This window comes from Euphorbia lathyris, chromosome 2 (assembly GCF_963576675.1).
Source record: "Euphorbia lathyris chromosome 2, ddEupLath1.1, whole genome shotgun sequence".
Lineage (NCBI taxonomy): Eukaryota > Viridiplantae > Streptophyta > Magnoliopsida > Malpighiales > Euphorbiaceae > Euphorbia > Euphorbia lathyris.
Genome location: NC_088911.1, coordinates 7,694,827 through 7,705,607, shown reverse-complemented (window position 1 = coordinate 7,705,607; position 10,781 = coordinate 7,694,827). Strand labels below are relative to the sequence as shown.

The 10,781-nt window shown below is 39.7% G+C and overlaps 1 protein-coding gene across 1 annotated transcript; it reads right to left on the bottom strand.

Moving 5' to 3' along the window:
* Positions 1-1,553: 1,553 nt before the first annotated feature.
* On the bottom strand, positions 1,554-5,269 carry LOC136220985 (acyl carrier protein 1, mitochondrial). The gene is made up of 2 exons (XM_066008859.1): positions 5,013-5,269; positions 1,554-1,945 (listed from the first exon to the last, which is right to left on the bottom strand). The coding sequence occupies exons 1-2, from the start codon at positions 5,211-5,213 to the stop codon at positions 1,769-1,771; spliced, it is 378 nt and encodes a 125-aa protein (XP_065864931.1). The 5' UTR covers positions 5,214-5,269; the 3' UTR covers positions 1,554-1,768.
* Between the last annotated feature and the right edge of the window lie 5,512 nt (positions 5,270-10,781).

The following is a 10,781-nucleotide window of genomic DNA, read 5'->3' as shown; positions in this document are numbered from 1 at the left end:
TAAAAAGATCAGAGGGCTTAAACAACAAAAAAAATTGAAAAAATTGGGGACCTAAAATTCCATTTTCCTTGATTATATACATATAATATATTATACTAACTTTGATGGCTGTGATTAGAAGGAAAGAAATAGAGTGACTTGTAATTTTAACTTGCCTTGGAGTTTAAACATGATAATGTAATACTACCATTTCATTAATGATTATGTTATGTTTATCTAGTTTTGGGTTGATATTGACCTATTTATATCATACACACATCTATGTTAACTTTTCCCAAATTAAAAGCAAATCAAGGCATTTGGGTAAAAATAAAATATTTTCCGTTTTAGGAAGAATTGAGTAGCGTTCCAAAAGGTAAAACATTTTTCTCATATTTTTCTGTTGATTAACTTAAAATTTTCTATTAACTTATTTTTCTAAACAAACAAACACCGAAAAAACAGGAAAATATTTTCTTGCATCATATTTTCCGATAAATAAACAGGGCCCAAATGATAAAAAAATATATTTGTCTATTCTTGATTCTTCGTTTTATAGCTCCTTTTTGTCGTTTAGTCCAAACAATATATATAAAGTGTGTAGTTAACGGTTCGATTGGTTCAATTGTTAGCTGTTTGGTGTTACTGGTAACTATGAGATATTAATTGATTCTGTTTCCAAAAAGACTTGTTTCTTATTCTAACCGAACACTTTTATTCTACTGGTTGAAGTAGAAAAAAAAAAACAAAAAACAAAAAGGAGATACGAAAAGGAGAACCAAGCGGATAAGATTGGGAAATAGCTACTGACAACTATTTTAGAAAGAATTTTAGTCAATATTTACCAGCTACCAGCAACACTAAATAGCAACCGATGAACCAAACAAATCCTCCGGAAACACGAGAAAAGCTAACCTATATAGAAACTACTTTTGGGTGGTAGGAATATGTAATATCCTAACATATTCATATGCAGAAAGTTCATATTATTTCCAGCAAAATACAGAGTGACAACTTGAAGAACTCATTATAACTACATGTAATGTCAGACAAGTGAATGGAACTGAGACTTTGCACGTTCACTCGACTTCCAACTTTGCGCATACAATTGCGTTTTGTGCAATTAGGCGAAGAAAAGGATGACGCAGCGCTGCAAGAAGCAGTACCGCGTCATTCTACATGTTTGCAAACTTGGTTATCTAATGTAAATATAACGAGATGCAATGAAGGAGTTCGTTGCAAACTTGATTATCTAATGTAAATATAACGAGATGCGATGAAGGAAATCGTTGCAAATGAAATGGCATATGACAATATATTATAACTCACTACATGTAATGTAAGACAAGTGAATGAAACGAAACTTTGCTCGGTCACTCGACTCCCAACTTCGCGCATACAGTTGCGTTTTGTGCAATTATGCGAAGAAAAGGATGAGGCAGCACTGCAAGAAGCAGTACCGCGTCATTCTATACCATGTTTGCAGACTTGATTATCTAATGTAAATATAACGAGATGCAATGAAGGAGTTCGTTGCAAACTTGATTATCTAATGTAAATATAACGAGATGCGATGAAGGAATTCGTTGCAAACCAATCAAAGCAACAGCAAAATGAACACATGCCAGTTCTGTCAATGCTACTCTTATCAAGCAAATTCAGATTATTTCCCACCCCATTACAAGGATCAAATCAAATCCATAGACACCCTAAGAAATCAAACACGAACGGAGTAGAAGATCATTCCTTCCTCAAAATTCAGAGCAAAAAAAAAAAGACGTTATTTAAATCAGGAAGCCAGTGGATGGTTATAAACATACTCGATGGCAAGGTTACATGAGTCGAGCTTAACTGCTTCCTTGTCCGGAATTTCCAGCTTGAACTCTTCTTCTATAGCCATTACAATCTCCACATTATCCAAGCTATCCAAACCCAGATCCTTCTGGAAATGTACATCGGGAGTTACCTGCAAATACGTGTTCGATAAATTTTACAACAAAACAATAAAAAAAACACTAGCAATTAAGACCTCAAATTTTTTAGTTGCCAATGACAAGAGAAGCAGAACTGAAAGGGAAAAATCTAACAGGGAAGTATGACTGGGACTCCATGGATGCCGTTAATCTCATTCCGAAAATAATTGGAAAATAAAGTATGTGGCAATGACCCAAGAGCTATGTTTCGGCTGCAAGCTACTGGATCCACTAATTCCAATGTGAAAATCCAGAATTTTCAACGCGACAAGAAGAGTTGCATGTTTCTGCAGCTTCTCATCTAATGCAAACTATAAAATCAGCACGCGCTTAAATGTTCAAAGGGTTTCCAATAAAATAATACGGCCATCTAAAAAGTTCTCATTATGCATCGGGGCCGTAATTCCCTTCTACCGTCACCAAGGTATGACTATGACATATGATATTATCAAACAACCCTTATGACAGTAGCTTTGAGACTTTCATGTCACCTTCCACCGGTTCTTAAAACCTGGACTTAGTTAAGTTCATATATAGCAATTAGTAACACAAAGTAAGAAAAGGGAATGCAAAAATAAATTAAAAATCATTATTTTCAAGATTAGATCCAGTAAATTCCAGAAACAGCATAAGGAAAACAGCTTAGACCACTAATGAATTGATACATATATCAAAACTGAATTTTTTCATACTCTCCAAATGATCTTTATATCATGATAGTCATTAGTTAGCATCAAAACAAACTCAAATTGTTGAGGCAAAAACCCATCTTATGGTCACTTTTTTCTCTTTCTATATTCTTCTAACCATAGTTGTCAAATTGAGATTTGGTTCGTGAATGGAATCGTAAGATTCGGTTCAAAATTCAAATTCATAATATTAAAAAAAAAAATAATAATAACTATGTTGAGCTTAAAATATTCTCAAACATTGGCTAGAATGCAATTTTAATGTCAAAAAATAAATCATATCAATCAAGTACTTATAATTCAAATCTAATGCAAATGCAATCCTAATAAAACCAATTCACAAATCCGATTCTGTTTAATAACTTAGTGGACACAGACGGGGAGTGTTTGAGTTTCTGACTCTGTTTTCTTGCCTTGTTGCCAACTTGATAATGATGGGATGAAACTAGTTTGAGTTGATAACTTGATAAATAACAATCGGACTAGAGGAGAGTGAGTTTAGTACTTAGTGTTGTTGAAGTTTTTGATGAACAGTAACAACAACAAAGCCTTAGTCCCGAAATGATTCGGGTCGGCTAACATGAACCGTGAAATCAAGTCGTGTCAGAAACATAAATTCTCTCCCTCCACTATGTCCTATCCACTGTCATAGTTTCCTCAATCCCCAATAAACTCCTGTCACTCTCAATCACCTGCTTCCAAGTTTGTTTAGGCCTTCCCCTACCCCTCACCATTGCATCCCTTTGCCACTCTTCAATCATTCTAACAGGCGCATCAAGCGCTCTTCGTCTTACATGGCCAAACCACCTTAGTCGATTTCCCCTCATTTTATTCTCAATAGATGTAACCCTTACTCTCGTCCTAATTATTTCATAGAGTTGAATCGAATTGAATCATACAATTCGAATCGTAAGATTCTGTTATAATTTAAATTCACCCTATAGGTTCGGCTCGAAATAAAGCTGAATTGAATCAAATCATGAGATTCGAACTACGAATCGTAAGATTCTAATACCAGTGCTTCTAATACAACATGAAACAAACAAGACGAGAATTTCGCCCATGGAAAAAAAAAAAAAAATCTAACTTATCTGGGGTCTATTTCAGAGAAGTAAAGAAGACACCTAGAGCAGCAACATTTAGGCTGTAAAGAAACTCTTATCATTGCAATAACTTGCACTGTTTATTTGTGATCTTTTAAAAATAATAAAGAGAATAGAAATTACCATTGTGTCACATATTAACACAACTGAACCAAGAAAGAAGAAAAACAAAATGGCTACTACCCTCTACGTTTTCTTAGGTATAGTAACAAATAAACTGTGAACTTTCTCTCAGAATATCAAATGCCAGAAATCATCTTATGAACTATCCTAGTTTAACTTACAATTTTGCTTTAATATCATCCATCACTTTAACTTGACTCACCCACCTGCATAGCTACTTCGACCTTTACCATTTCAAAAAACCTCCATCGTCTTAAAAACTCTACCATTTTGCAGATTTGCGCAATAATTTCTAACGCTTTAATCTGATAACAGCTAATGTTGTATAAAAAGAAAGGGACTTTTCTCCTAGCAACATCTTCTCTGCGACATCCCAACTAGCAAGTATTCAGAGGACAAGACCAATATAAGAATATGTACACGGACACGAGAAACGTTATATCTAAAACATAACCTTCATAAAATAGACTTCAAACAAAAACAGACAGAGAAATGAAACATGGTGCAAAGTAGAAGAAAACATTTAGAATTTCTTTCTCTTTTAAAAAAAACAAAATTGGGTATAATCTTACTTACTACTTGCACAACAATCACCTCCAACAACTATAAAGGCCGGCCCGGTGCACTACGCATACCCGCTAAGCGAGGGTCCCGGGAGGGGTCCCACCACAAGGTATACTGGGGTAAACCTTCCCCGCCAATTTTTTGGCAAGAGGCCGCTCCTAAGACTCGAACCAGTGACCTCTCGGTCACACGACAACAACCCCTCCCGTTGCGCCAAGGCTCGCCCTCACCTCCAACAACTATATTTTAGAAAAAATAATGGTGTTCACACTAATATTCCTAAATTGAGCGAATAAAAGAGATTGAGCTTTTGATGCTGAATAACAAACAAATACAGTAATGACATCAATAAAACAGCGAAACGTTCTATTTCCAATTAGATTACAAATAAAAAATGAAGATTTCAATCTGCTACTATGTGCTTCCTATTAGTTAACAAAATTTCTACATATTCATCAATTAGATAAACTGAAGATCCCAATCATTGAGCCATCTATGATAAAATTAGAATTTAATTAAGGCATTGGAAAATAAAAAGCGAAGCAAAATTAAATAAAAGGAGAGCAATAATTGGAGATTACCCTGGATGGATCGATTTTAGGGAAGCTCTTGACTACATCGAGGACTCTTTCGATCACTTGTTCCTTGGTCAAATGTTCATCGTGAGAAGACATTAACCGTATAGAACCAGAGAAACTCCATGGCTGCGTCTTGAGTCCAGGTACGGCTACCTTTCGAACAGGGACTCGAAAATGACGAAGTGCGGCTGCTCTCAATGCCATTTTTCTCCTCTTTTCCACCTCCGATTCCAGCAATTGCAGCAGTAATGAAATTAACTGCTAATGGACTGAACTATATTCCACAACTTCGCCTTCAAACGACGTCGTATTAATTTACTTTGTCTTGATCCGGTTGTTAAGTATGCTTTGGGCCTGGGCCTGGGCCTGAGGCTTACGCCTGCAAAAACCGAAAAAAGGTTGTTTATCTTTTAAGGTCAAATACATGAATATACAAAATTACAACTAAGGCATTGTTTGATAACTCATGTAATCACTTAAATTAAAACATTAACCACTTATTTAATTTAAATACGTTTGATAACGGTTGTTTCTCCACCACTTAAATTAGTTAATTAAGTTAAAAATCACTTATTTTGATAAGTCAAAATATTTAACTAACGCTTTAAGTTAAACATTATCAACTAATAATTTTATAAAAATTATATTATTCAATATTTTCAACACTTAAAATTCAGTACTTATTAAATAAGTGGCCATGGATGCTTGCCAAGAGGCCAGTGAGAAGTAAGGAGCTTTGGCCCATGGATGCTTGCCAAGAGGCCAGTGAGAAGTAAGGAGCTTTGGCCCATGGATGCTTGCCAAGAGGCCAGTGAGAAGGAAGCCACGGGCTAATGTTAATGCTTATCATTCACCAGATATCAGTACGAAGATGACTACTCTCCAGATTGCTCCTGAGATCAAGGTCAGACCCCCGGATATTAAGAAGGGGATTGAGACTGGAGTGGACTCAGCTTCGGGTTCCGGGTCAAGGTTCGGTGTTTTATCTATGGAGGAAGATCAAGACTCGGATCCTTCTGATAAGCAGATTGATTTAAGCATGCCTGGTCTGGAGTCGGTAGAGCATGCCTCTAGTCTGGGTAATTCTATTAATCCTCTCTTTGTCTCTAATGCTTCTGCTAAAGGCAAAGAGATTCCCCAGTCTATCATGTCAGCTGGGAAGGGTTTGAGTAGGGAGGCGAGTACTCTACATCCTCCTGTTGATGCTCCTATTGGTAAGACTATAGGAGTGAGTAAGTTAAACATGAAGAATCCCAAAGGGAAACCTAAAAAGAACCTTCATGGTTTGAATTCTTTGGATAAAAGGGGTCCTTCTGGGACCGCCTCTAGGCTCTCCGGAGCCCCAAACAAATACCTGATCTAGGGTTTGGGCCTGCGTCTGTAGTCTCCCCCTCTGATGGACTTCTTCGTTTGGAATGTTAGAGGTGCGGCGAGCAAGGCTACCCGCATTCATGTCAATGATCTCATTAAACAGTTTAACCCTTCCTGCTTTGTCCTTCTTGAGACCAAGGTTAGTGGAGCCAAAGCAGATGAGGTGGTTAGAAAGTTTAAGAATTGGAATTGCGTCAGGTCGGAGGCTACTGGCCGGGCAGGGGGGAGTTGGCTCTTTTGGAAGCCAGATCAAGTCAATATTGATATTGTTACTATGGACAGTCAATTCATCCATAGTAAGGTGTGTTACCCGGGTAATAAACCCTTCTTTATTACCTTCGTCTATGCTGATCCTGTTTCGACTAACCGAAGAAGGCTGTGGGAGATCCTTCATTCTTTTAGCTCTAAAATGGTAGAGGCGTGGTTGGTTGCCGGGGATTTTAATGACATTGCCCTCTTGAGTGATCAGAGAGGAGGGGGTAATCATTATGTGAACCGGTGTCTTAATCATAAGCAAAGTATGGATATGTGCGGGCTTTCGGACCTGGGTGCTGCTGGCCACAAATTTACCTGGAAAAGGAATAGTGTGTTTGTTAGGTTGGATAAGGTGTACGCTAATGTTGCAGCGATTTATAGGTTTCCTGAGGTCAAGGTACTTAATCTCCCTTTCCGTCACTCAGACCATTGCCCTGTCCTCATTAATTTGGTCAAAGGAAATCGGCTGAAAGGTAATAGACCTTTTAGGTATCTGGTGGCTTGGGAGTCTCACCCCGAGTTTAAGGATTTCATTAAAAGCAATTGGCATCCCCACTCTGATGTTCTCCTCGCTACTGAGGAATTCAGGAGGAATGTGGCTGTTTCGAATAAAAATACTTTTGGTCATATTATCAGGAGGAAGAACAAACTCTTGAGGAGAATGGAAGGTGTTCAGCGTTGCTTGGAGGTTCGTTTTGATCATAGCCTGAATGGTCACCTAAGAGCTCTTCAGAACGAGTTGGAAGCTGTGCTTAGACAGGAAGAGCTTCTGTGGTTCCAGAAATCTAGGAAGGCTTGGATTCAAGACGGGGACCGGAATACCAGGTTTTTCCACCTCTCAACGATCATTAGGAGACAGCGAAATAGGATCGAGGCTATTAAAGACGCCAGTGGTGAGTGGATTTTTGAGGAGGAGGACATTCGGCGCCTTGCCCTTGATTTCTACAAGGACCTGTTCAGAGAGGAAGCTGTGGACCTAGAGAGTGCCCACTCTAGCATTTCCTTTCCTCGTTTGGGGGAGGATGCTATTAATAATGCTTTCCATCCCATTGAGCTTAAAGAGATTGATCTGGCCTTCTCCAGCATCGGTTCCACTAAGGCTCCTAGTATTGATGGTATCCCCGCTAGTTTCTATCATAAACACTGGGACACTGTTAAAGAGGGTATATACAGCTTTGTGTTAGGTGTCTTTGGTGGTTCGAACGATATCAGTTTGGTTAATAAAACCCTCATTGTCTTGATTCCTAAGGTTGCCAAGCCTTCTTCCTTTCTCCAGATGAGACCCATCAGTCTTTGTAATGTCTTGTATAAAGCTATTACTAAGATTGTGGCTAATAGAATCCGGAAGATCCTTCCGGATATTATCAGCCAAAATCAAGGGAGCTTTGTTCCTGGAAGACAATTGATGGATAACGTTGTTATTGCCCAGGAGGTTTTCCATTCTATGAAGATTAAGAAAGGCAAGAAAGGGATCGTGGCTCTCAAGCTGGATCTGGAGAAAGCCTATGATAGGTTGAACTGGAGCTTTCTTCTGGATAGTTTAGCCAAAGCTGGTATCCCGGAGAACTGGAGGAATTTGATTGGAAAGTGTATCTCCTCTCCTGTTTTCCAGGTTATGATCAATGGGGATATGTCGGATGAGTTCTCTCCATCCAGGGGTATTCGTCAAGGGGATCCTATGAGCCCCTTCCTTTTTGTTATTGCCATGGAAAGATTGTCTCACCTGATCCAAGAGGCGGTGAGCAAATGGACTCTCCACCCTGTTTCCATCAACAGACATTGCCCCCCTGTTACCCATTTACTCTTTGCTGATGATGTCATGCTTTTTGTGGAGGGTAATGAGGAACAAATTAAGGCTGTGATGGATATCCTCGACTGCTTTTGTGAGGCTTCTGGCCAGAAGATTAACATCCATAAATCTCGTATGCTTTGTTCCAAGAATATGGATAATAGCTTGTGTAGAAGACTGAGTGAGATGTCTGGCATTCCCCTGACTCAATCGTTTGGGAAATACCTTGGGGTCCCTCTTCATAGTGACAGGGTGTCCAAAGCCTCTTTTAAAGACATTTTGGACAAATCTAACGGTTTGTGTGCTAGCTGGAAAGCTAATTCTCTTTCCCTTGCAGGTCGTCTTACTTTAATCCAGTCTATCAACTGCGCTGCTCCAAATCACATCATGCAAGCCTGTAAGCTCCCTGAGCCGGTCCTCAACGACCTTGATAAAATTAATCGGCGTTTTCTGTGGGGAGAGTCTGGGGATGGGAGGAAGATTCACCTGGTCCCTTGGAAGGAAGCCTGCCAGCCTAAGAGCAGGGGGGGTCTTGGTATAAGGCAAGCTAATGACAATAATAAAGTCCTGTTAATGAAGCTTCTTTGGAGAATGTGGCAATCCCCCTCCTCCCTTTGGGTTCGTCTTCTGTGCGGCAAGTATAGGAAAGATAGAATCTTTGGTGGCCCGAAGGAGAGGGTTGTCAGCTGTTCCTTCCTCTGGAAAGGGCTTAGTGCTGTTTTTGCTGAGTTCTGTACGGGGATTGGCTTGGAGGTGGGTAATGGGAGATCTATTAGTTTCTGGTATGACACCTGGATTGGTGACAAACCGTTGATTGAGGTGTGCATCGCCCCTCCGCCGAATGATCTCCTCTCCTGGAGAATTGCTGATGTGGTGGACTCGGAGGGAGACTGGATCTGGTCTAAGTTCGACTCCTTTCTTAGCCTGGAGACCCTCCTTAATATTAGAGGTGTGAAGATTAGTAATCAGGAGGAGGATAAGGACAGACACTGCTGGGCCTTCACTAATAATGGTTCTTATTCTTGCAAATCGGCCTATGAAGCTTTTACCCCTAATAGGGCTGATCCTCCTTTGGAAATTTGGAAGTCCATTTGGGCCCTCAAAGTCCCCTACCGCATTAGGAGTTTCCTATGGCTGGGAGTCAAAGACATGCTCCTCACGAATGCAGATAGACACAGAAGGCACTTGGCTGTATCTGGTGCCTGTAGCAGATGCAGCGGCCATGTGGAAACCTTGTGCCATGCTTTGAGGGATTGCCCGAATAGTAGAAAGGTTTGGGAAGGGGTCCTTCCTCACCACATCCTTCCTTCCTTTATGGGGTTCTCTGATATTGACTGGTTCTCTGAAGGCGTTAATGGGAATTTGTTGGCCAGTATGGAGCACGGGGCTATTCTCTTCGCTATTATTTGTCACCAAATGTGGAAATGGAGGAATGAAGAGTTATTTGCTGAGAAGACTGTCTTTATTCCTGACCTCCGGTTTTACTTCTCGAAAAAACTCTCTGTTATTACAAAGAGTTTTGAAGGAGAGCCCCTGGTTCACCCCTCCCCGGTTAAAGAGGTCCAGTTAGTTGGTTGGAGGAAGCCCAGGGAAGGGGTTGTCAAGTTGAATACGGATGGCTCCTGCCTTAGTAATGGCAGAATTGCTGCTGGTGGAGTTCTTCGGGATGCTGGTGGCGCCTAGCTGGCTGGGTTTACCCATAACTTAGGTACGGGCTCCTCCTTTACTGCAGAGCTCTGGGGGATCTTGTCTGGCATTAAACTCGCCATTCGCATGGGTGTTAAAAGACTTTCGGTGGAGTCTGACAATTTGGAGGCTATCAACAGGATTTCGGATAGACAGGCTGTTTGTCTTAAGAGTCAGAATCTCATTAAAGCCATCTTGAGGCTTCGTCCTGCCTTCGATTCTCTTACCTTCTCCCATATTTATAGGGAGCAAAACCGCGTGGCGGATCGCTTGGCAGCTGCTGGGCATGGGGGGATGTTAGGTGTTTCTACCCTTTCCGTTCCTCCTTCTTTTCTGTTACCTTCTCTTCTTGAGGATAGGATTGGGGTCAGTCTTCCTAGACTGATCCCGGGTTAGGTTTTTGTTTGTTTGTTTTTTTTTCTTCCCTTCTCACCAAAAAAAAAAAAAAAAATTCAGTACTTATTTATTCAGCACTTAATTTTCAGTTTTATCAAACAGCACTTAAGTCATATCACCAAATTTAATTCTAAATATGTCATTATTATTTTTTATTATTCCAAAAAAAAAAATATATATATATATATATGTCATTATTTTCTATATATTATAATTTTGTACTCCAATTTAAAAATTTAAAAATTCCAATTCATAAATCCTAAACCCTACACAAT

Bases quoted from the DNA above. Each gene is read 5' to 3' on its own strand.
- LOC136220985 (XM_066008859.1), bottom strand. From the start codon at position 5,213: ATGGCATTGAGAGCAGCCGCACTTCGTCATTTTCGAGTCCCTGTTCGA. The intron at 1,946-5,012 runs GTAATCTCCAAT...ACGTATTTGCAG, and splicing joins CTAAAATCGATCCATCCAGG to GTAACTCCCGATGTACATTT.